A 22,369-nucleotide genomic window follows, 5' to 3' on the forward strand; every position below is an offset into this window, starting at 1 on the left:
AATTGGTTAAGAGCACAAATTCCGGGGTTGGACATGCTGAGATGAACCCCAGTTCTTCCATTTAATAGATGAAGATGAAGAACCTTAGACAAGTCCCTTAACCTCTTTTGGCCTGTTTCCCATCTGTAAAATGGCAATAATATTAGTACCTACTTTGTGAGGCTTGTAATAAAGATTAGATGCTATCTACTATAGTTATTACTGTTGTTATGAATTATTATTATTATTGGTGCATGTCTTAGCTGGACAGCAGATATTATTATGAGTCCTTCAACGTTGACTCCAGGTTACTCTGGAGTCGGTTACTGGGACAGGGTGAGTCGAGGTCTCCTCTCCCACTCCCACTCTCAACCCAGTTAAATATAAATTAAACCAGAGCCATAGTTAAGCAACATTCTTTCTTTAATTCCCCTTTGCAAATGGAAGCCCCTGAGCTTGTCCCCACCCCCACCCCTACCCCATACCCTGGAGACCCCCAGATGCAAGGCTCCCACCTCAACCTGGTGGGAAAAGAGGAGCAACCCCTCCCTATAACGGCCCATTAAAAAATTCCTAGTCATTTAAGAAATGAGGCTGGGAATAGGAGAAAGGAATTAGAAGACAAGGCCCAGGTCAGGCCAGTCTGAAGACGTTGGGGTTGTGAGACCCTTGAGAAGGGTTTGCAAGCACATCCCTAAGCTCAGGGCCAGCATGGCTGAAGGAGGGGAGGTGACACATAGACAGTCTGATTCCTCAAGGTCCTGCCTGCCTGGTTGTGGATGCTGACACTCATCACCATCATCATCACCATCATCATCACCATCACCACCACCACCACCACCACCAGCGGCCTCCTGATGGAGAATTTTCCAGTTACTCTGGGATTGGGTTTGCTAAGCATCCCCTCTGGCCCCTGATCTGGGGCATCCGTGGGGTCCCCCTGAGACCAAACCTGGGAGAAGGAGGGACTCTGGGAACATGCAAAGTGGGGGAGCAGAGACCCCACCCCACCCCGCTGCTCTACAGGATGGTGGCTCCAGCTGCATCTGGGCTCCGAGGGTCCTTAACAGCGATGATGAAGTTGTTGGTCCTTCGGCTGCCATGGACCCAGGATAAGACATCTACTTTCTCCACGTGGTGACCCCTGGCTTCCAGGAACTCAATCTCTTCCTCTGTGAACTCACCTGAAAAACCATCCCCGACATACACACATTCAGAATGTACAGAGCACTAGTTCAAGAGTCCTACAGTCAGACCTGAGTCCTCGTCCTGGCTGCTCCACCACAGAGCTGTATGACCTTGGACAAATCACTTTACCTTGCTGAGCCTCCGTTTCCTCATGTATAAATAGGAATTATATGAGAACATGAAGTTGCAGGGACTAACAGAGATAATGCACACACAGCACTGAACCTTGCATACAGTAAGTGATCAATAATATACAGTCATTCTTAATATTGAAAACAGGACAGGCCGGGCACGGTGGCTCAAGCCTGTAATCCCAGCACTTTGGGAGGCCGAGACGGGCAGATCACGAGGTCAGGAGATCGAGACCATCCTGGCTAACACGGTGAAACTCCGTCTGTACTAAAAAATACAAAAAACTAGCTGGGCGAGGTGGCGGGCGCCTGTAGTCCCAGCTACTCAGGAGGCTGAGGCAGGAGAATGGCGTAAGCCCAGGAGGCGGAGCTTGCAGTGAGCTGAGATCCGGCCACTGCACTCCAGCCTGGGTGACAGAGCCAGACTCCGTCTCAAAAAAAAAAAAAAAGAAAGAAAAGAAAAGAAAACAGGACAGGCCAGGTGCAGTGGCTCATGCCTGTAATCCCAGCACTTTGGGAGGATCATTTGAGCCCAGGAGTTTGAGACTAGCCTGGGCAATATAAGAATACCCCATCTCTGCAGAAAATTTAAAAATTAGCTAAGGTTGGTGGTACATGCCTGTAGTCCCAGCTACTCAGAAGGCTAAGATGGGAGGATCGCTTGACCCTGGGAGGCACAAGTTGCAGTAAAGTAAGCTGAGATTGCACCACTGCACTCCAGTATGGGCAACAGAGCAAAACCCTGTCTCAAAAAAAAAAAAAAAAAAAAGAAAGAAAAGGAAAGAACGGAAGGAAGGGAGGGAGGAAGCAAAAAAAAGAAAAAGAGGCTTTGTGGATCTTCATCTTCACCTGCCAAAGTCAAGCTGCCATCATTACTTGCCAGGATTCCTGCATAATCCACTAACTGGTCTCCCTGCTTCCAGCCCTCTCTTCCTTCCTTACTGGTCTCCCTGCTTCCAGCCCTCCCTCCCTCCCTTCCTTCCTTCCTTTTTTTTTTTTTTTTTTGAGGCGGAGTGTTGCTCTTGTTGCCCAGGCTGGAGTGCAATGACACGATTTTGGCTCACCGCAACCTCTGCCTCCTGGGTTCAAGCGATTCTCCTGCCTCAGCCTCCCCAGTAGCTGGGATAACAGGCATGAGCCACCATGCCTGGCTAATTTTCTATTTTTTTTTAGTAGAGACGGGGTTTCTTCTTGTTGGTCAGGCTGGTCTCGAACTCCCGAGCTCAGGTGATCTGCCCACCTCGGCCTCCCAAAGTGCTTGGATTACAGGCGTGAGCCACCAGGCCGGCCCCTGCTGTTCAAACAGCAGCCAAGGGGATCCTTTTAAACCATTAGTCAGACCTTGTCACTTCCCCTGCTCAAAGCCCTCCAACAGCTTCAACGGCTTTTAGAATAAAATCCAAAGTCCTTACCAAGGTGCCTGTAAGCCCAACATTGTTTGGGACCTTGCTCCCTCTCTAAATTCCTTCCCTCATTTCCTTCTATTCCTCTCCTTGCTTAACTGTATTCCAGCCATATTGGCCTCCTTGCTGTCCCTTTAGAAGGTCAAACATATTTCTACTTCAATGCCTTTGTACTTCCTGTTCTTTCTGTCTGGAATGCTCTCCTAGAAAGTCACACTGCCGGCCCTCTGACTTCAGTCCAGTCTTTGCACCTCTTCAAGAATTTCCTCCACCATTACCTAAAACAGCAGTCCCTACCATCTTTACCTTGTTTGGCTTTCTTCCAAAGTACTTACTGCTACCTGTATCTGTTTATTTATTTACTGTGTCTCCCTCCAGTAGATTATAAGCTTTTTGAAGGTAGGAACGTTGTCTTGTTTGCTATTGATCCCCAGTGCAGGGTCAGTACATAGTAAATATTGAGCAGATACTTACTAGATAGATGAACAAATCCCCATCCTGTTGGATAAGTTCAGGCCCTCATCATCTCTTGCCTGGACCATATCCCAGCTGCTTCTCATATGTCCCTGACTTAAATTCTCCTCCCCTCAATCTACCTCCCCTAAATAAGACAAATCAGGTCATGTGTCTTCCCTTCTCAATTGGATAATCTTAAGGCTGACCTCCGTGATAAGCCCTGTAATTCCACATCATAACGCTTCTCAATAAAGATCTAGTCTTCTTCTTTCCCTAATACGAAGGCTTTAGGCAGCTCTTGCGATGAAGACCCAATCTTGAATAGCATTAAATCGCTGAATCGAAAATCTATGTCCTTTGTGGTTCACTTTCAATCCTTTTGATTATGGCAAGGAACAAGTTTCAGTCTGCTCTCTAACGCTTCCTAATCTTTTTTTTTTTTGAGACGGAGTCTCGCTCTCGCCCAGGCTGGAGTGCAGTGGCCGGATCTCAGCTCACTGCAAGCTCCGCCTCCTGGGTTTACGCCATTCTCCTGCCTCAGCCTCCCGAGTAGCTGGGACCACAGGCGCCCGCCACCTCGCCGGGCTAGTTTTTTGTATTTTTTAGTGGAGACGGGGTTTCACCTTGTTAGCCAGGATAGTCTCGATCTCCTGACCTCGTGATCCGCCCGTCTTGGCCTCCCAAAGTGCTGGGATTACAGGCTTGAGCCACCGCGCCCGGCCCCTAATCTCCTTTAATGGAGAAAGCAGTCTCAGAGCCTTCCATGGGCAACAATATTTAACTAAAAACTACACGTATCTATTTGTGTAGCTAACAAATAGATGGTAGCTATTTATCATCTATTTGTGGCAAATGATGTCATTTTTCCATTTGTGATTATAATATAAGGTCTATTTAAAAAATACATTTAGGGTCAGGCGTGGTGGCTCACGCCTGTAAATCTAGCACTTTGGGAGGCGGAGGCAGGTAGATTACTTGAGGTCAGGAGTTCGAGACCAGCCTGGCCAACATGGGGAAACCCCATCTCTACAAAAATGCAAAAATTAGCCGGCTGTGGTGGCATATGCACCTGTAATCCCAGCTGCTAGGGAGGCTGAGGCATGAGAATCGCCTGAACCCAGGAGGCGGAGGTTGAAGTGAGCTGAGATCGCACCACTGTACTCTAGCCTGGGTGACAGAGTGAGACTCTATCTCAAAAAAAAAAAAAAAAAAGTAAAATACATTTAGGCTAAAAAGGAAGTTCATTTATAGAGACATGTTATGTATATAATGGTTTAGATGGTGTGCAAATGTGGCAAAAGTCACAAAGGTGCTGGGTAAATTCAGAACTCTGGGAAACAACAGCTAGTCTCCCGACTGCTGAGTCATTCATTCTGGTTTTTGCCTAGGCTGTTCCTCCTGTCCAGAATGTCCTTTACCTCCACATGCCAAATTCCTACTCATACTTCAAGGCCCAGCTACTTGTTGCCTCCTCCATACAGCCTCCCCAGGGCCTCAGGTGGATGAACTTTCCCTTCACCAGGCCCCCACTCCTTATGCCTCCATCTTACACTAAGGCCCTGAAGGGAGGACTGGGCTGAGCCCAAATAACTTAGCAGAGAGCCTCATGTCCAACAGAGACCAGCAGATATTTGTTGACCAAAATTCAGTTTCAAGGACGTGGCCTTGTCATCTATCAGCTGGGATCCAAGTGTCGCTGGCTAACTACAGGATGTGATTGTTGAAGATCGCAGTCTCTGCTTCTAACGTGATTCAGTCCAGCAGATATCAAGAGCTGTGCAGTAAAGAATAGAGTCTTTGGTATCAGCCAGGTGTATGTCCTAATTGAAGTTCTGCCACTTAGTGGTTGATCTTTGACTAGTTTATAACTTCTGTGAGCCTCAGTTTCTTCCTCTATAGAATGGAGATAATAATATTGAACAGGCAAGGACTGCGTCTCAATCAATTCTGTATTCTTTTGGACTAGTGTCATATTAATATATTGTTATAATAAAAACTCTTCAAAGGTGCACACACTTTCCTGTTTATAAAATTCAGCTGTGCCAAAATTAAGCCCTTAGGTGAAAGTCCATCTCCTCACCATAAGGTCCATGATCTGGCGCCTGCCTGCCGGCCTCTCTGATCTAATTTCATCCTTGCTTACTTTGGTCTCCTTTTTATTCCTCGAACCAGTAAGCCCATTCCTGCCCTGAGTCCTTTGTACTTGCTCCCCTGACCTACACAGCTCTGCACCAGTTCTTTGTACAGTGGGCTCTCTCTTACTTTTTTTTTTTTAGGAGACAGGGTCTCACTCTGTTACCTAGGCTGTAGGGCAGTGGCGTGATCTCGGCTCACTGTAACCTCTGCCTCCCTGGTTCAGGCAATTCTCCTGCTTCAGCCTCCCGAGTAGCTAGAACCACAGGCACGCACCATGCCTGGCTAATTTAAAAATTTTATAGAGACAGGGGTCTCACTATGTTACCCAGGCTGCTCTTGAACTCCTGGCCTCAAGCGATCCTCCCACCTCAGCCTGAGATTATAGGTCTGAGCCACTGCACCCAGTTTCTTTCTCACTCTTTAGATCTCAGCTTAAATATCACCAAAGAGAAGTCTTGCTTGATCATTGAGTCAGTCCTATTATGTCACCCTGCTCTAACTGTTGGCAGAGCACTTATTTGTCTCATATTTCTTTGATGACATTTTCCTGTTTGCCTGTAAATGCAGTCTCCCCAGCACCTAGGATGATGCCTAGAAAACAGTAGGTGTTCAATACAAACTGTTTGTAAATGAAGGTTTGAAGAATGAACAACTGTGTCTTATTTTACAAATGAGAAAACTGAGGCTCAGAGTTGAGACGGATTTCCCAAGGCCACACAACCAGGAAATGGCAAGACTGGTTCCAATCCCCAGATCGTCCACTGCTCCAATAGGAATCTGCCAAATAAAACCAAACTTCACTGGCAGTTGGTGCTGGTTGAGGCATAGGCACCCTTGGGAGGAGTCCTTTCTCTACTGGTCCCTGTGCCCACCCCACGAGATCTCTCCTCTGCACTCACTGTCCACCTGCAGGAGGTTGGACTGCAGGTCTGGGTGCAGGCGGCCGCGGGCCAGGCTGTCACTCAGGTTCCGGTTCAAGGTCAGGACATTCAGCAGAACCTGTGGTAGCCAAGGAACAGAAAACTCAGGGCTGTCCCAGGGTGATGGTCTGGATTCCTCAACTCCCACCCTTGGTCCAGGCTCCTTAGTCTTCAGAACTCTTACACTGGGTGTCATCTGAGCCTCCTAACAGCCCTGGAAGACAGGCAGGCCTGTGATGACTGTTCCCATTTCACAGAGAGGGAAAGTGAAGGCCAGCAAGAGAAATGACTTACTCCAGAGTTTAGAGGAAGCCAGGGAAGATACACCACTAGAACCAAGTCTCCTTTATCTAACCCAGGGCTCCCTTTTTTTCTCTCTGGATAGGGCAAGGTTAATAGCTAGGGGTGGTCTAGGGCACAATGGGTGCCTTTAACTTAGTGGTTAGGGGTGTGCATAGGCTCTGGAACCAAACTGCCTCCCCACTCTTTCTAGCTGAAAGTACTTGACCTAATGTCTTAACCTCTCTGGGCTTCAGTTTCCTTATCTATAAAATAGAAATAAGGATTCTCCCCAGAACTGGGAAGGTTAAAATGGTTAACACACATAACACAGTGCCCAGCACTTACTACGAACTCTTCAAATGTTAGCTATGTTATTACTTCCATTTTAAAGATGAGGAGACTGAGGTTCAGAGTTGTTAAGTGAATGTTCCAGCATCACATGGTTACAAATTGGTAGCACTTGGGCTGGAACCCAGGAGTGTCTGATTCCAGAACTCAAGATCGTTAACTCACCACCTACCAGAATAGGTGCCTAGCATATATATCAGGTTCTCAAGACATTCAAGGAGCCATTCTGAGATGTTCTGGAGAGAAGCAGGCCCTTCCTTTCAAATCCCACCCTAAAGAGGCCTGGTTGTCTATTCAGATGCTGGGTAGAGGTATAATGGGACTTAAGGTTAACAGAACCTAGGCCACCTAGATGCTAACCCCACTTTTCAATCTTCTGACCCTGCCATTTCGCCTGCAACCGGGAAAGACAGGAAGCACTGGGATTCCATTTTCACTAAGAAACTCAGAGCAGCCCGTGTCCACGTTGCCCAGGATGCACCTGGCACAAAGCAGCCTCAGCCCATGTTTGCTTCATGAGGAATGGAAACAAGCCACAGATATGACAGGCATCTGCAGTCTAGGCCACAGTTTGGCTCCCGGCTGAAAAAGGCCAACCATGGCATAAACCTCACCTGGGTCAGGCCACTGAGGCCCCGGGCAGCTCCATTGGCCCCCAGAGAGAGGTAGGTTCCACAGAGCCCCTCCGCGGGTCGGACCACTGTGGGCAGCAGGAAAGAGAGTGGCCGCTTCCCTGGCTGCACTGAGTTCTCCTGTTGTTAGAAGACAGAGACCACAATGGGGAGGTGGGGTAGGACAAGACCAGGAAAGGGCCACTCCACAACCCTTCCAACTGCTCTCCCTCTTCCACATCTTCCACAGGCCCAGTTTTCCTGGGAGACTGGTCCCTTCCCAGACAACAGTTTGCTGTCTGTGAAATGGGTAGGGTGCCTGGATGGGTAGGGTGGATGGGGTATAAGTGGATCCACTGAGCTATGAGGCTGCTATGGATCACAGGAGAAAGGATCAAGCCAAGAAAGATGGCAATGGGGAAGAAGAGGATAACCCCACCCTGATCATCTCTATATGTCTTTGCCCTGCTGGGACCCCAGATTGTGGGGCGTAAGAGTGCTTTTAACTGGATAAAAATTATTAAATCCTTCCTCCTTGGGTCCCTCTTTGGTCCCCAGACATAGGGCTGAGCCCCATCAGCTCAAGCTCACATCGTCACAGACCACTAGTGCTGGAAAGTGCCCAAAACATCAAATCGGAGCCAAAACCCTCATTCTACAGGTGAAGAAATTGCCCAGAGAGGGCAAGATCTTCACGAGGTCACACAGTTAAGACAGTGACAGAATGGGACAAGAGTTCTTCAGACCCACCAGGCTCCATGTCCCAGACTTAGCAGGGCTAGGGATGAGGTGAACTTCTTCTTTAGGCTTCCTTATACTAGAAGATTCGGGAGAAAGGGGCAGCCATGCCACTGCACCTCCTACCTATAGGCTTTAGGGTCCCCAGGGAAGCGGGGAAGCAAATCTTACCAGGCTGGGTGCAGAGTGGTTAGCTGTCCGGTTGGGCCAGGAGAAGTCTAGCATCTGGCTGTTGAGCAGGATCCCCGAGGGGGTGATAAGGCCGCTGCCAAAGGGCTGGTTCAGGGAGCTGGGGGCCAAGGTGGAGTCAGGTGAGCCCTTCACCTCTACCCAGCCCCCACCCCCTCTTGGTTCAGAGGATCCCTTGTTCCAGGTTCTGAGTCTGAGCTGGCATACCTAACCATGGCCACAATGAAGTCATCAGGTCCCATGATCAGCACCTGGGCAGCCGTGGGCGCTCCGTCTAGTTCATAGACAGGCAGGAGTGGGGCAGGGGCTGCCTGGGAGTCATTGATATGGCCCCGGAGGTAGGCGGCCTCCACCTTGCTGAAAAGACAAGGGGTGGGAGATGAGCAAACAACAGGCTCTCTATACACCTCACCTACCTCACTTTTGTGGTGTTTGTGTAATTATTTGATGAAATCTACCTCCCTCACTGGACTACTAGAACTATAAGTGCAGAAGCTCATTAATTGCACATAAGAAATACCCAGAAAGGCCGGGCGCGGTGGCTCAAGCCTGTAATCCCAGCACTTTGGGAGGCCGAGACGGGCGGATCACAAGGTCAGGAGATCGAGACCACCCTGGCTAATACGGTGAAACCCCGTCTCTACTAAAGAATACAAAAAACTAGCCGGGCGACGAGGCGGGCGCCTGTAGTCCCAGCTACTTGGGAGGCTGAGGCAGGAGAATGGCATAAACCCGGGGGGCGGAGCTTGCAGTGAGCTGAGATCCGGCCACCGCACTCCAGCCTGGGCGACAGAGCCAGACTCTGTCTCAAAAAAAAAAAAAAAAAAAAAAGAAATACCCAGAAAATAGCTGTTGAATGAATTTATTTAGGTATTATTTAGATTCTTTTCTGGAACCAACTTTTAATTTATTTAATGTTTAAATCAAGAGCCTTTTAGTTATCTGACTTTACTTCTTAATCCTTTCTATAAAAGTGCCTGGTGCATAATGGATGATCAGAAAATATTTGTTTTGAATTGACAAACTGGATTCATTTAGACTAATGTTTGTAGTCTAAAGTTTTATTAAGAGTTTAGTTGGGGGAGGATTTTGTATATGAGGATCTTTTTTTTTTTTTTTCTGAGATGGAGTCTCGCTCTGTCGCCCAGGCTGGAGTGCAGTGGCCGGATCTCAGCTCACTGCAAGCTCCGCCTCCCGGGTTTTACGCCATTCTGCCTCAGCCTCCCGAGTAGCTGGGACTACAGGTGCCCACCACCTTGCCTGGCTAGTTTTTTGTGTTTTTAGTAGAGACGGGGTTTCACCGTGTTAGCCAGGATGGTCTCGATCTCCTGACCTCATGATCCGCCCGTCTCGGCCTCCCAAAGTGCTGGGATTACAGGCTTGAGCCACCGCGCCTGGCCTTTTTTTTTTTTTTCATGAGACAGACTTTGCTGTCAGCCAGGCTGGAGCACAGTGGTGCTATCTCAGCTCACTGCAACCTCTGCTTCCCAGGTTCAAGTGATTCTCCTGCCTCAGCCTCCCAAGTAGCTGCGACTACAGGCATGGGCCACCACGCCCGGCTAATTTTTGTAGCAGAGACAGGGTTTCACTATGTTGGTCAGGCTGGTCTCAAACTCCTGACCTCAGGTGATCCATCCGCCTTGGCCTCCCAAAGTACTGGGATTACAGGCGTGAGCCACTGCACCCGGCCTTTGTTTGGTATTGAGCTTTCTTTTCCTACTCAAAAGGAGGAGCAGATGGACTCCTATAGGTGCTACGCTAGCCTCAAAAAAATTTAAGAGCCACATGAAGTAGGCCAACTCACTGTGCGGATAGGAAAGGTGAGGTGTATGGAGGGGACCCAGTGTCATGTTGTGAGTTGGAGCTGAGCTGAAATTGACTTAGGATTTCAGGCCTTTATTGCTACACCAGCTGCTTTTCAACTGACCCTTTCCCCACACCCACCACTGCCTCTGCAGTCCCCAGGTCCTGCCCAAGACCCACCTGAGCATGTCATCCATGCTCTCAGTGATGGTAGAATCATAGATGGGATCTCCCAGTCTGCTGGCCAGGGCTAACGCAATCTTCAGGGTCTGAAAATACAGAGGGGATATGGAAGAGGCTGCCAGACCCCTCCCAGCACCCACACCCAGTGGATTTTCGTGTGTGAGAAAACTTGGAGGTGATTTAGTCCTGCCCTATGGCAGTACCCAATCTCCCCACTCCTAATATCCCTAAATCCAGGGAAAGGCAGAGGGGCCAGCCTTACCTCTGCCACCCAGTGAAGAGCCTGTTCTCGGGACACCAGGCTGGTGAGATTGAAGCCCTCCAGGATGTTGAGAGCACTGATGAGGGCAGGGCCTGTGTGCGGCGGTGGGGGACTAAGAACCAGGTGGCCTGAAAGGACAGGAAGTGACCGATGGCAGGGTAGGAGTCAAGGCACCTTCACATCCCATCTCCACATCCCACCATCACACACACTGATACCACTGCGCTGAACCCCCTCGCCAGATGGGGAAACTGAAGCACTGAGAGGCAAAGAGACCCATTCAGGTTCACATGGCAAGTCAAGGGCAGGGCCAGGACTTGAACTCAGAACACTGGTCTTCAGTTTCCTCTGCCATTTGAGAAAACTAAGGCTCAAGAGGGCTGTGGCTTGCCCAGAGTCACACTGCAGGCTATCAGCAGAGCAGAGCAGAAACAGGTGACCAGATGTCCATATTCCTGGCCTGTCATGTGTCTCCTTTCAGTTCTCCCATAGGCCAGGATACTATCCATGACTCCTGATGGTCTCATCCAGCCCCAAACTTCTTGGCAGCAGCAACCTTCTCTTCCTATTCTATTACTAGATGTTTAGACATCAAAGCAATAGCTGATGCATAACACTAACATTAATTAATTCATTTAGTCCTCACGGTGGCTACTGTTATCACACATATTTGATAGGTCCAGAAACTGTGGTACAGAGAGACAAGGGGAATCCAGAGCACTTAAGGTACTAGCATTGTTGAGACAACCCAGGCTGGGAAGGGGAAATGGAAAATCCACATTCAGTGCATGCTCTGATCAGGGCAACTTCCTACATCATCTCATCAAATCCTTATGGGCACCCTAAGATGTAGGCACTAACATTATTTCCATTTTAAGGAGGGAACCAACCAAGGCTCAGAGTGGGAAGCAGCTTGTTCAAGGCAAATGGCACAGTTGGTACTCAAACCCAGGTCTTCCTAGCTCCAATGCTATGCTTGTTCCTTTTTTCTTTTTATTTAGTGTGTGTGTTTATGTGTGTGTGTGTGTGTGCGTGCACACGTGTGTGTGAGATAATGGTCTCACTCTGTCACCCAGGCTATAGTGCAGTGGCACAATCATGCTTACTGTAGCCTTGACCTCCCTGGCTTAGGCAGTCCTCCCATCTCAACCTCCTGAGTAGCTAGGACTACAGGCACACCACGACGCCTGGGTAATTTTAAAATTTTTTATAGAGACCATGTCTCACTATGTTGCCCAGGCTGGTCATGATCTCCTGGGCTTAAGTGATCCTCCTGCCTCAGCAACACAATGTGCTGGAGTTACCGGCCTGAGCCACTGCACCCAGCTGATATGCTCTTTCCATTGCTTCATATTCCACTGCCTCTGGCAGAGGAATCAGGTTGGAGATTGAGACCTGGAAAGTTGAACTCAGAGAAAACCTTTCCTGGGGCTTGATGTGATCTGGCTCTCCTATAAGGGAAAGAACCTGAGAATTGTCTGAGAAATCCAGCATCTGCCACCTTGGGTTCAGCAAACATGGACCCCACCCATAACATAAGCTTGGTTTTCTGGATCCCCTGTTGGTTTTCTTGAGTTTGGCTAGTTAAGTTCTATTCTCTCCTCCGGCCTCAATTTCCCTTTGGCACAATGAGGAGCTGGGTCTATGACTGTCTTAAAGGTTTGTTCTATCGTGAAGCTTGGATGGACTTTGACAGTGCTGCTGGGGAGAGGGCGGAGGCAACACAGAACCCAAATCAAGAAAATCTATGGCCAGAACCCCAACTTCCAGGTCGGACCTTTTGACCAGGTCCACCCCCCAATATCCTAAATACTTGGGGTAACTGACCCCACAGCTACTTTTCAGAAGGTGGGCTGGCTCTGGCTTGCTTCACAGTTGGCTGCCCAGGCAGTTCACTGCCTTAGTTTCTCTCCTGTGAAATGGAGAGGAGTCGCTAGGCCAAAACGATGTGGCCATGGACTGGGAGGCTTCTCCTGAGTGGGGACCCTGGGAGCCGGGGGAGAGGTCACCTCTGTACACGCCACACACAGGCTTCTCCACAAGGGCGCTGTAATTGCTGAAGTCCTCTTCGGTTATGACACCCCCTGCGTGCTGAGCCTGGAAGGGAGAGAATGAGAGGATGACCTCCCACAACTGTGACATGTGGTTTTGGCCTATAATACATGTTTGGATCACAGACAGGTCAGCTGTTTATAACTTCTGTGCCTTCTGCAACTCCCATCATGGCCTTTAGAGACCCCATTATCCTTAGATACCTGAGGAAAAAGGAAGGGGGAAAAGCACTAACATTGAGCACCTATGATGTGTCACGCATTATACTGGGTACATTCCATGAATGACCTCCTTAGCTTGCCATTCAAGACCTTTTGTGATCTGGCCCTGGCCTACGCCTCCCACCTCATGTCCTGCTGTTCCCCAGTGAGTTCTATGCAACTGCAGAATGACCTGCAGTTCCTGAACTCATGCCTTTGTGTCTTTGTACCTGCTGCTCTCTCTGCCTATGGAAAAGGAATATTTTCCACTTATGGCACACTTGCCTAGGAGATATCAAAACTGAATGCTGCATCTCACCACAACCAACTAAAGCCACTAGAAAACCATGACTTCGAGTGATCCTGGAAGGACTGACCCTTATTGGACATAACCAAGCAGTCATTATTGACCAATGAACCAATCTGGTACAAACCAATGGGCTCATTCCATCCTATCCAGTGTGCTGACTGTCAACCCTAAATTAGCATAACCACTCTGAATCCTTTCCTTTTTTGTGCTTAGTAGTACTTGAAACCCTTGATTTATCTATCTTCAGCAAATTACACATTGAATTTTTTTTTTTTTTTTTTTTTTGAGGCAGGGTCTCATTCTGTTGCCCAGGCTGGAATGCAGTGGCATGATCATGGCTCACTGTAGCCTCAACCTTCCCAGGCTCAGATGATCCTCCTGCCTCAGACTCCTGAGTAGCTGGGACTATAGGCACATGCCACCACACCTGGCTAATGTTTGTATGTTTTGTAGAGATGAGGCCTCACTATGTTGCCCAGGCTGGTCTCAAACTCCTGAGCTCAAGTGATCCACCCATCTTGGCCTCCCAAAGTGCTGGGATTACAGGCATGAGCAACCATGCCTGGCCCATTTGAATTCTTGAGTTCCTTTTTCTGGCAAGTTAATAAATTCAACTTTGGGTTTCTTTTTGTCAAAGATCTGATGGTCTTTGTTACAATCTCCTGCATTTCCTTTGCCACCTCCAGGAAAGGGGACACAACCCAGGCCTGGCCAATTGGGGCATTCCCTTCTGTGCCACAGTGATTGATTTGGGAATAGTCATGAGACCTATGATGAGCCAATAAGACACAGGCCGGAGGCTTTTGCTGGAACTACTGGGAAGGAGAAATGCTCTTTCTCTGGGATAGCTTGCTGGAAGGATGGTCTGATATGGGCTGGTGGGGAGCAGGTGGAAAGGATCTGAGAGTGAATCCAAACAAAGGAAAGTAGAGTTGAGAGAGAGAGAAAGAGGGAGAGCAAATCCTAACACAGTGGATTGATAATCAGGACACAGAAGAATCTAGGCCAGTAATCTCCTGGACTTTCCAGTTAAGTCTGTTTGAGTCTATCACCACATCCAGTGCCCTGCATAGGGCCTGGCACAGAGCAGGCACTCCGTGAATGTTGAATGAATAACAGACCTATTTAATTCCCACAACTGTATGGCAGAGACAGATCTAATCATCCCCATGGCTCAGATGAGAGAACCACTGAGTTAGTCTATGCATCCTTATCATGAACATAATTTTCCATTAGGAGTTTTGCACCTTTTTTTTTTTTTTTTTTTTTTTTTTTTTTTGAGGCGGAGTCTCGCTCTGTCGCCCGGACTGGAGTGCAGTGGCCAGATCTCAGCTCACTGCAAGCTCCGCCTCCCGGGTTTACGCCATTCTCCTGCCTCAGCCTCCCGAGTCGCTGGGACTACAGGCGCCCGCCACCTCGCCTGGCTAGTTTTTGTATTTTTAGTAGAGACGGGGTTTCACCGTGTTAGCCAGGATGGTCTCGATCTCCTGACCTCGTGATCCGCCCGTCTTGGCCTCCCAAAGTGCTGGGATTACAGGCTTGAGCCACCACACCCGGCTTTTTTTTTTTTTTTTTTGAGACAGAGTCTCGCTCTGTCGCCCAGGCTAGAGTACAGTGGCCGGATCTCGGCTCACTGCAAGCTCCGCCTACTGGGTTTACACCATTCTCCTGCCTCAGCCTCCCGAGTAGCTGGGACTACACGCACCCGCCACCTCGCCCGGCTAGTTTTTGTATTTTTTTAGTAGATACGGGGTTTCACCGTGTTAGCCAGGATGGTCTCGATCTCCTGACCTCGTGATCCGCCCGTCTCGGCCTCCCAAAGTGCTGGGATTACAGGCGTGAGCCACCGCGCCCGGCACCGTTTTGCATTATTAATGACAGTTCTCACACCTATTACTGCCTAAGACTGGGACTCTTTGGGATTGGATGGCAACTTTCTGTGTCAATCTCCCCAGTCTTGATAGTCAACAATGAAAGAGGTGCTTCCTTCAGTCCCTAGAAAACCCAAGAGCAGGGAAGGATTGTGAGCTTAGGGAAGCTGAGGCCGATACTGGGTCTCCACTAGGCCTGGGAGGGACATGACAAGCCCCTGCACAGGTTGGCATCACCCCTGAGAAGCCCAAAGGTAACTCTGAATCAAGACAGAATACTTCTGGCTAGGCACGGGGGCTCACACCTGTAATCCCAGCACTTTGGGAGGCCAAGACAGGTGGATCACTTGAGGTCAGGAGTTCGAGACCAGCCTGGCCAACATGGTGAAACCTCATCTCTACTAAAAATACAAAATTAGCTGGGCGTGGTGGTGCACACCTGTAATCCCAGTTACTCAGGAGGCTGAGGCAGGAGAATCACTTGAACCTGGGAGGCGGAGGTTGCAGTGAGCCAAGATCGCACCACTGTACTCCAGCTTGGGTGACAGAGCGGGACTCCGTCTCAGAAAAAAAAACACTTCTATCATCCCAGGAGGTTTTTCATGTCATATCCCAGTCAACTCCTCCCAGCCCCACCATCCACTGATCTGATTTCTGTCGCTAGAGGTTAGTTTTGACTATTCTAAAATTTCAAATGAACATCATCCACAGTAAATAATATAGAAAGAAAGGGAGGGAGGGAAGAAAGAAAGGAAAAAATGCAGATAAGGATGTCCTGCAATAGGGACCTTGGGGCATGCCCCCAACCACACAACATGAGCACTCACCTCCGCCACCATCTCCAGTGTGAGGTTGCTGCCCGCATAGAAGGCGGCCGGGCCAGAGGTACCAAGTACATCCAGCACCTCAGCCAGGTCCGGCCGATGCAGCAGTGAGCCAGGTAGTGGCGGGCGGCCCGATGGCAGGAATGTCTCCCGGAAGCGCTCGGACATGTTGGGTGGCAGCTGTTCAGCCAGGGCACGGGCTAGAGGCAGGGACGGGAGGCTGGGCAGGGCGGGGCGCCAGGACTGGACCGGATGAGACGCGCAATAGGTGGGGTAGATGGGAGCTGAGTGGCCCACCCTAAGTGCCCCGACCCCCCAGGAGGCTGTTAAGTGCGAGACAGGGATGTCTCAGGGCCCTTCCCAGACCCCCTCGTTTGAGGTCACCTCCAGGTGAGGGTGGGATAAGGTGGGGAGGGGGTCTGAGGAGCAAACTGGAAGAGAGGACCTCTCTGGCTTGGGCCCCAAATCTCAAAGATTCTACCCCTCTCCGTCAACCTCATGTCTCTCCCAAATCCCCAGGCCCCACTGACCTAGATCATGAGTCATGTTGAATCCATCTTGGGCCACAGCTGCTGCGAAGGCCAGGACTTGGGACCATGGCAGCCTGGGGGGGCCGGAGAGCAGGGGGTGGAGGAGGTCCTGGGGGAAGGAGGAGGGGTCCTGGGGGGAGGGGGGTTCCTGGGAAGGAGAGTCCTGGCAAGGGAAGGGGATATTAGGAAGGGGAGTTCGGAAAGGAAGAATCCAGGGAAGTAGGAGAAGGCCACCCAAGGAGAGATGCAAACGGGGGTCCCTGGTCCCCAGGGGGAGGGTTGTTACCTGCCATAGAGCTGGTGAGCTTCATGTAGCCCCTTCACCATTCCAGGAACCCCCACCAAGAGCCCAGGCTGGGCAAGGCGGGCAGGCGAGGGAGAGAGGAGACCAGGTCACTGGAAGGGGGGTGCTGGGCTGAACTCCGCAGAGCCCCAAGCCAGGGATGGCTGGCACAGGGGAGAGACACAGGCCAAGTATCCCAGGGGAGGGACAAGCTTTCCCAAGCAGGCACCCCTCCCATCTCCCTGACTTCCTATCGGCAAATGCAGAAAGGCCTCTTTTAGCTGCCATAGTTGAGGGATTTATAAATTAAGCAAAACCTTTCAAGACCCAGGACATAATCAGTTTAGACAGCCACCTGTCTACATTGGATTTCACCAACCCCTGCCCTTTTTTTTTTTTTTTTTTCCTGTTACCCAGGCTAGAGTACAGTGGCATGGAGTACAGTGGCAGGCTCACTGTGGCCTCCAACTCCTGGGCTCAAGTCAAGCGATCCTTGGCGCATGCTACCATGTCTGGCTAATTTCAAAACATTTTTTGTAGAGACAAAGTCTCACTATGTTGCTTAGGCGGGTCTCAAACTCCTGGCCTCAAGCAATCCTCCTGCCTTGGCTTCCCAGAGTGTTGGGATTACAGGTGTGAGCCACTGTGCCCAGGCAACCCTGCCTTTTAAAATGGTAGACAAGGCACCTTCATTTAACCTATTCAGTTTCACACCACCCTTACTCTGAGCTCTGAAGGCTCAGGGGTGTGTTTGGCTTTTGCCACTGCACTAAGTACCCATTTTTCCAAGTTATTTGATTTCTTCTTTTTCTCTCAGCAGACAGTTGGTTTGCCTCTAGGAGTTCCCCTCTAATCTTTCAATATGTCAGGGGCTGGGAAAGTTAGAGTCAATTGGTTCAGAGTGAGATGTGTGAGTTTTATTGCATCAACTTTGTGACATTTTGGGGTACTCAGTAGCCTTTTTTCTTCCTATGTGCCAGATAGGTAAGACTGCCAGAGAAGTAAGGTGTTGCAGTATTACCTGTAATGAACCAGCCAAATTTTCTAGTTCATTATTTTATTTTGGGGGCTGCCTGTCTCTCTCATAGCCTAAGAGAATCCTGCTCAATTCTTTTTTTCCACTCTCCTAGTAAATACTTAGCAAATTAATGCTTGGGTTAGCAGAAGGGCAATGAAGAGAGACTCCCCTGAACTCTCTCTTCTCACCAGGGTCCCCACCTTGGTCTCCCAGGATCTTTGCAGGGTCTCTTCCCTGAGGCCCCCTGGTGCGGACTCCCGGAAATCAATTACGTGGCTCTCATTTCGTCGGATGTCATGTACCAGCATCACGCCCCCACTGGGAGAGACACAGAAGGGGAAGTGTGATGATAACATGCTACCTCTCTGTACAATTAACATGCCACCCCTCCACCACCAGTGGTGACAGCTGTAGGCTCAGTTTGTCATTTGGGGTCAGGTGTCTGAGCCCTCTCCCCAGCATAATTCATAGACTCAGCCACCCTAAGAGGATGGGAGTGAAACCAAGAGGGTTGGAGACCCAGGGTCCATGGACCTCTTCTACCCTGTCACTGGAGACTTTAATCCCTGATTAGGAAAAGCCCAGAGACTGGGAGAACAGGATGTTCTGCCCCATGCCCCCACCCTGGACCAGAACTGGACCCCTGCCAGCTTCCTGCACCTGTCTACTTGGTGTGTCCCTTGCCCCTCCTCCAGGACTGGATTATGTAAGGATAGAACATGCAAAACCAAAAGAGGAATTTCTTTGGTAAGGCTTGGAGAGCTGATCTTATAGGAGCCAAGATAGGAACTTTGTCAGCTTGTTCCTTTTCTGTGGCTTCTTTACATCTAAGATGGGGGCTGCAAACTTAAATGCCCACAGCCAAATGACAAAATAAGGCAAGCTGGACAGATAAACAAGAGGAAGTGGTAGAAACTATGGCAAACCAGACAGCGCATGCCCCATTATGGGAAGCAGCTTCTATTCCACTCCAGATAACTTCAGCCATGTGAAAATGTGAGCCCAACTTGTTATCGAATTTCCCGATTGTTCAAGAGATATTGGAAATCTGGATTTTTATGAAAATTCTTAACTTTTTAACAAGAGCAAACAAAATTTGAAGACAGTTCAGTGTCTAAACCAAACCAGTCTGTGTGCTGGGTATTGTCCATGGGTGGCCAGTTTGCACCTTCTGTTTTAAGAGTTCTTAGCGTGGGGCATATTTTTGGAGGACAGAGGGTCCAAGGCTTTTCATCAGACCCATAGGGATGTATGATCCTAAGAGTTTAAATATCTCTGCCTTAAGTGATGACAGTATACCTCCAACTGTGCACCTTAATTTATGGTTTACAAATTTCTTTTTCCAGTTAAAAAAAAAAAAAAAGCTTCTCAAAACACTTTCAGGTTTTCCATAAAGTAGCTTTGCTCTTCTGACTCTATCCAGGAAGAAGGGGGTGAAATTTGGTATAGAAAGAGAAAACGCAAGCAGTTGGGGCCCAACTGCCCCTCTCCCTAAGTTAGGAGTGCTCCACATGAGGCCTGCAGACCAGGAGGCAAGAAACAGGCCTGGGGGACACCGACCTCCACTGCTCCTTACCCGCCCAGGCCAGAACTGTGGGGAGCCACGATCCCCAAACACAAGGCTGCTGCCACCGCTGCGTCCACAGAAGATCCCTGTTTATTGAGCACCTCGATGCCCAGTGAAGTGCATCGGGCAGCATCGGTCACCACGGCACCCTGCTGGAAGATCTGGGAGGGGAGAGAGGACTTGGTAGGGGCAGGAGGAGCTATCCGCCTCCCTAGGGCACCTCCACTAGCCCCAGAACTCTAGGGGGGGATGAAGGTCGATGCCCTACCCTCTTGTTGCCTTGACTCTGCCCTCATTACCCCAAGTGCCTTCTAATGGATCCAGCCCCTTCCTTGTTCTGTCCCTCTCACGCCCTGGAGTTCCTCCCTTTGGGACCTTCCTCTCCCAAGTCACCACCCTCTGGTCCCGTTCCACCACTCAGCCATTCCCCAGTTTCCACGGTTCCTCAAACATTACCCCACTCCTCCCCAGTTCCCTCCCCCTCCCCATTTGTCCCCCTCACCTGGGGGTCTCCAAAGTAGATCTGCATGACCAGCGCCACGGTGACACCTGTGGCGAAGGTGAGACAGGCCGTGACGATGACCGTGAGCCCGTCCTGGCGGCAGGAGCACTCGGCTGCTGCCGCAGAGAACGGGTCTTTGCGCGTCTCGCGTAGCGGCGACCCGTCTTGGCTGCCCATCTCCGAGGATGACGATGGCAGCCGCTGCAGCCGTGCTGACTTCAGGAAGGAGTCCGGGTCTGCAGGCAGGCAGCCGGGTCGGTCTGGGCACCTCCTACCTGGCCCTGCCCACCCTCTAGGCGGAACCATTCAGCGCTTTCCCTGCCCTGCCCCTGTCACACAACCCCCCCATTGGCTAGCACTACTCACCTTTCCTCATCTTCGCATGCACCCCAGGACAGGCGGGGGCAAAAGTGCCCGGCTGGGAAGAGACAGGGACCTCCCCAGCTGGGCAGCAGGGAGGCTGGATTCCCGCCCCTCCCTGATACCTAGGCCAAATTTCCTGGCACCCAGGGCCCAGGGCTGAGAACACTTCCTGGGGGGTGGGGTGGGGGTTCCAGCCCTCCCTGGAAATCGGATCCTGCCCCAGTTGGGGCTCAGCTGCTGTGCAAGGAGGCAGCTACATAAACAGAGTAGAGGGACCCTCCCTTCCAACCTTACTTCAGTTATCCGTTCACTCATTCCTTAAATATGGAGAGCCCTATGTTAGGTGCCAGGGGAAGGGAACAGATAGTTCCTGCTCTCATGTGGTTCATAGAGCCCTGGAAGAAAAAGCCAATAAGCAAAGGAGTCTATAATTACAAGTTGTGGCAGGTGCTATGAAGAAAAAGGAGGAAATGACAGAATAAGGGTGGGTGGTAGCGGACGGAGGATTCCTTAGCTGCAGAAATCATGGAAGGTCTCTCAGGAAGTGACTTTTAAGCTGAAAACTGAGGGATGAGAAGGAGCCAGCTATAATGTAGAGCAAGGAGTACGTGTGTGGAATGTTCTGGAAAGAGGGAATAGCAGATGCAAAGGCCCTAAGGTGGGAATGAGCTTGGTACATTAGAAAAAAAATAACCAAGGCCCGGGCGGCTCTGGTGTAGCAGGCATGGGGAAAGAGTAGTGAGGTTGGAAGCCAGGCCAGACACATGCTGAGCGCGGTGGCTCACTCCTGTAATCCCAGCACTTCGGGAGGCCGAGGCGAGTGGATCACTTGAGGTCAGGAGTTTGAGACCAGCCTAGCCAACACGGTGAAACCCCGGCTCTACTAAAAATACAAAAATTAGCTGGGCATGGTGATGTGTGCCTATAATTTCAGCTACTTGGGAGGCTGAGACACAACAGTCACTTGAACCCACGAGGTGGAGGTTCCAGTGAGCTCAGATCGCGCCACTCCACTCCAACCTGGGTGACAGAGTGAGACTCTGTCTCAAAAGAAAAAAAAAGGAAGAAGATATGTGAGGCTCTACCAGCCTGGGGAAAAGCTTGGGTTTTACCCTAAGGATTATGGGAGGTCACTACTGGAGAGGCTATTTTTGTTTGTTTTTGAGATGGAGTTTTGCTCTTGTTACCCAGGCCGGAGTGCAATGGCACAATCCTGGCTCACTGCAACCTCCACTTCCTGGGTTCAAGCAACTCCCTTGCCTCAGCCTCTCAAATAGCTATGATTACAGGCACATGCCACCACGCCTGAGTAATTTTGTATTTTTAGTAGAAACAGGGTTTCAGCATGTTGGTCAGGCTGGTCTCGAACTCCTGACCCCAGGTGATCTACCCGCCTCAGTCTGCCAAAGTGCTAGGATGACAGGTGTGAGCCACCGCACCCAGCCCACTACTAGAGAGTTTTAAGCAAGAATGTGAAACCATCTGTTCTGCGTTTTGTTGTTGTTGTTTGAGACAGGGTTTGGCTCTGTTGCCCCAGCTGGAGTGCAGTGGCACCATCTCAGCTCACTGCAACCTCTGCCTCCCTGCAACCTCTGCCTCCCAGGCTCAAGCCATCCTCCCACCTCAGCTCAAACTCCTGAGCAGCTGAGACTACAGGCGTGCCCACCACACCCAGCTAATTTTTGTATTTTTTGTAGATGGGATTTTGCCTTTTGCCCAGGCTGGTCTCAAACTCCTGACCTCAAGTGATCCACTCACCTCGGCCTCCCAAAGTGCTGGGATTACAGGCAAGAGCCACCGCGCCCAGCCTGTTTTGTGTTTTAAAAAGATCCCTCTGGCTACTGTTTGGAGACAGACTGGAGAACGATAGGAGTGGAGGTAGGAGAGAACTGAAAGCCCACTACTTGCTGGTGGCTATGGACAAGTCACTCAAGTCATGCACCTCACCTTCCTCATTCTAGTAATGGAGCTAATCCCTAACTGGTGGGATAGGGGTACAAGGATTCCATGAGGTGATGTGCACCCAGTGCACTATAGGTACTCACTCCAACTTATTTCTATTCCTCTTCCATCTTGGCCAGGGCTGAGACTCTCTTCCATCCCATAGCTCCCTTCTCTGAGTGTTATTAGCTGTGAACCTAGGTCCCTAAATGGCCTAAAGGTCCTAGGTGTTTATGAACAGTAAAGAAATAGTCTGGTACCTTGACCTTATGCTGTATT

The 22,369-nt window shown here is 50.0% G+C and overlaps 1 protein-coding gene across 4 annotated transcripts in view; it reads right to left on the reverse strand.

Moving 5' to 3' along the window:
* Positions 1-384: 384 nt before the first annotated feature.
* Positions 385-22,369, reverse strand: part of GGT7 (gamma-glutamyltransferase 7) — a 30,083-nt gene continuing 8,098 nt past the window's right edge. Inside the window, exons 2-16 of one of the 4 annotated variants that reach the window (XM_030914033.1) lie at positions 20,153-20,204; positions 19,787-20,022; positions 19,294-19,445; positions 17,918-18,035; positions 16,703-16,770; positions 16,417-16,490; positions 15,890-16,086; positions 12,639-12,726; positions 10,630-10,757; positions 10,365-10,453; positions 8,589-8,738; positions 8,364-8,481; positions 7,458-7,595; positions 6,193-6,292; positions 385-1,163 (exon numbers count right to left, since the gene is read on the reverse strand). In XM_030914033.1, coding sequence (XP_030769893.1) covers positions 1,000-1,163; positions 6,193-6,292; positions 7,458-7,595; positions 8,364-8,481; positions 8,589-8,738; positions 10,365-10,453; positions 10,630-10,757; positions 12,639-12,726; positions 15,890-16,086; positions 16,417-16,490; positions 16,703-16,770; positions 17,918-18,035; positions 19,294-19,445; positions 19,787-20,022; positions 20,153-20,162 — 1,830 coding nt within the window. In that variant the 5' untranslated portion in view covers positions 20,163-20,204 and the 3' untranslated portion in view covers positions 385-999. Of the gene's footprint in view, positions 1,164-5,627; positions 6,071-6,192; positions 6,293-7,457; positions 7,596-8,363; positions 8,482-8,588; positions 8,739-10,364; positions 10,454-10,629; positions 10,758-12,638; positions 12,727-15,889; positions 16,087-16,416; positions 16,491-16,702; positions 16,771-17,917; positions 18,036-19,293; positions 19,446-19,786; positions 20,023-20,152; positions 20,205-22,369 lie in introns of those variants that run through there. The other 3 variants (XM_010386511.2, XM_010386512.2, XM_030914032.1) reach the window with 3 other exon arrangements.

The sequence above is a fragment of the Rhinopithecus roxellana genome, chromosome 13 (assembly GCF_007565055.1).
Source record: "Rhinopithecus roxellana isolate Shanxi Qingling chromosome 13, ASM756505v1, whole genome shotgun sequence".
NCBI classification, from domain to species: domain Eukaryota; kingdom Metazoa; phylum Chordata; class Mammalia; order Primates; family Cercopithecidae; genus Rhinopithecus; species Rhinopithecus roxellana.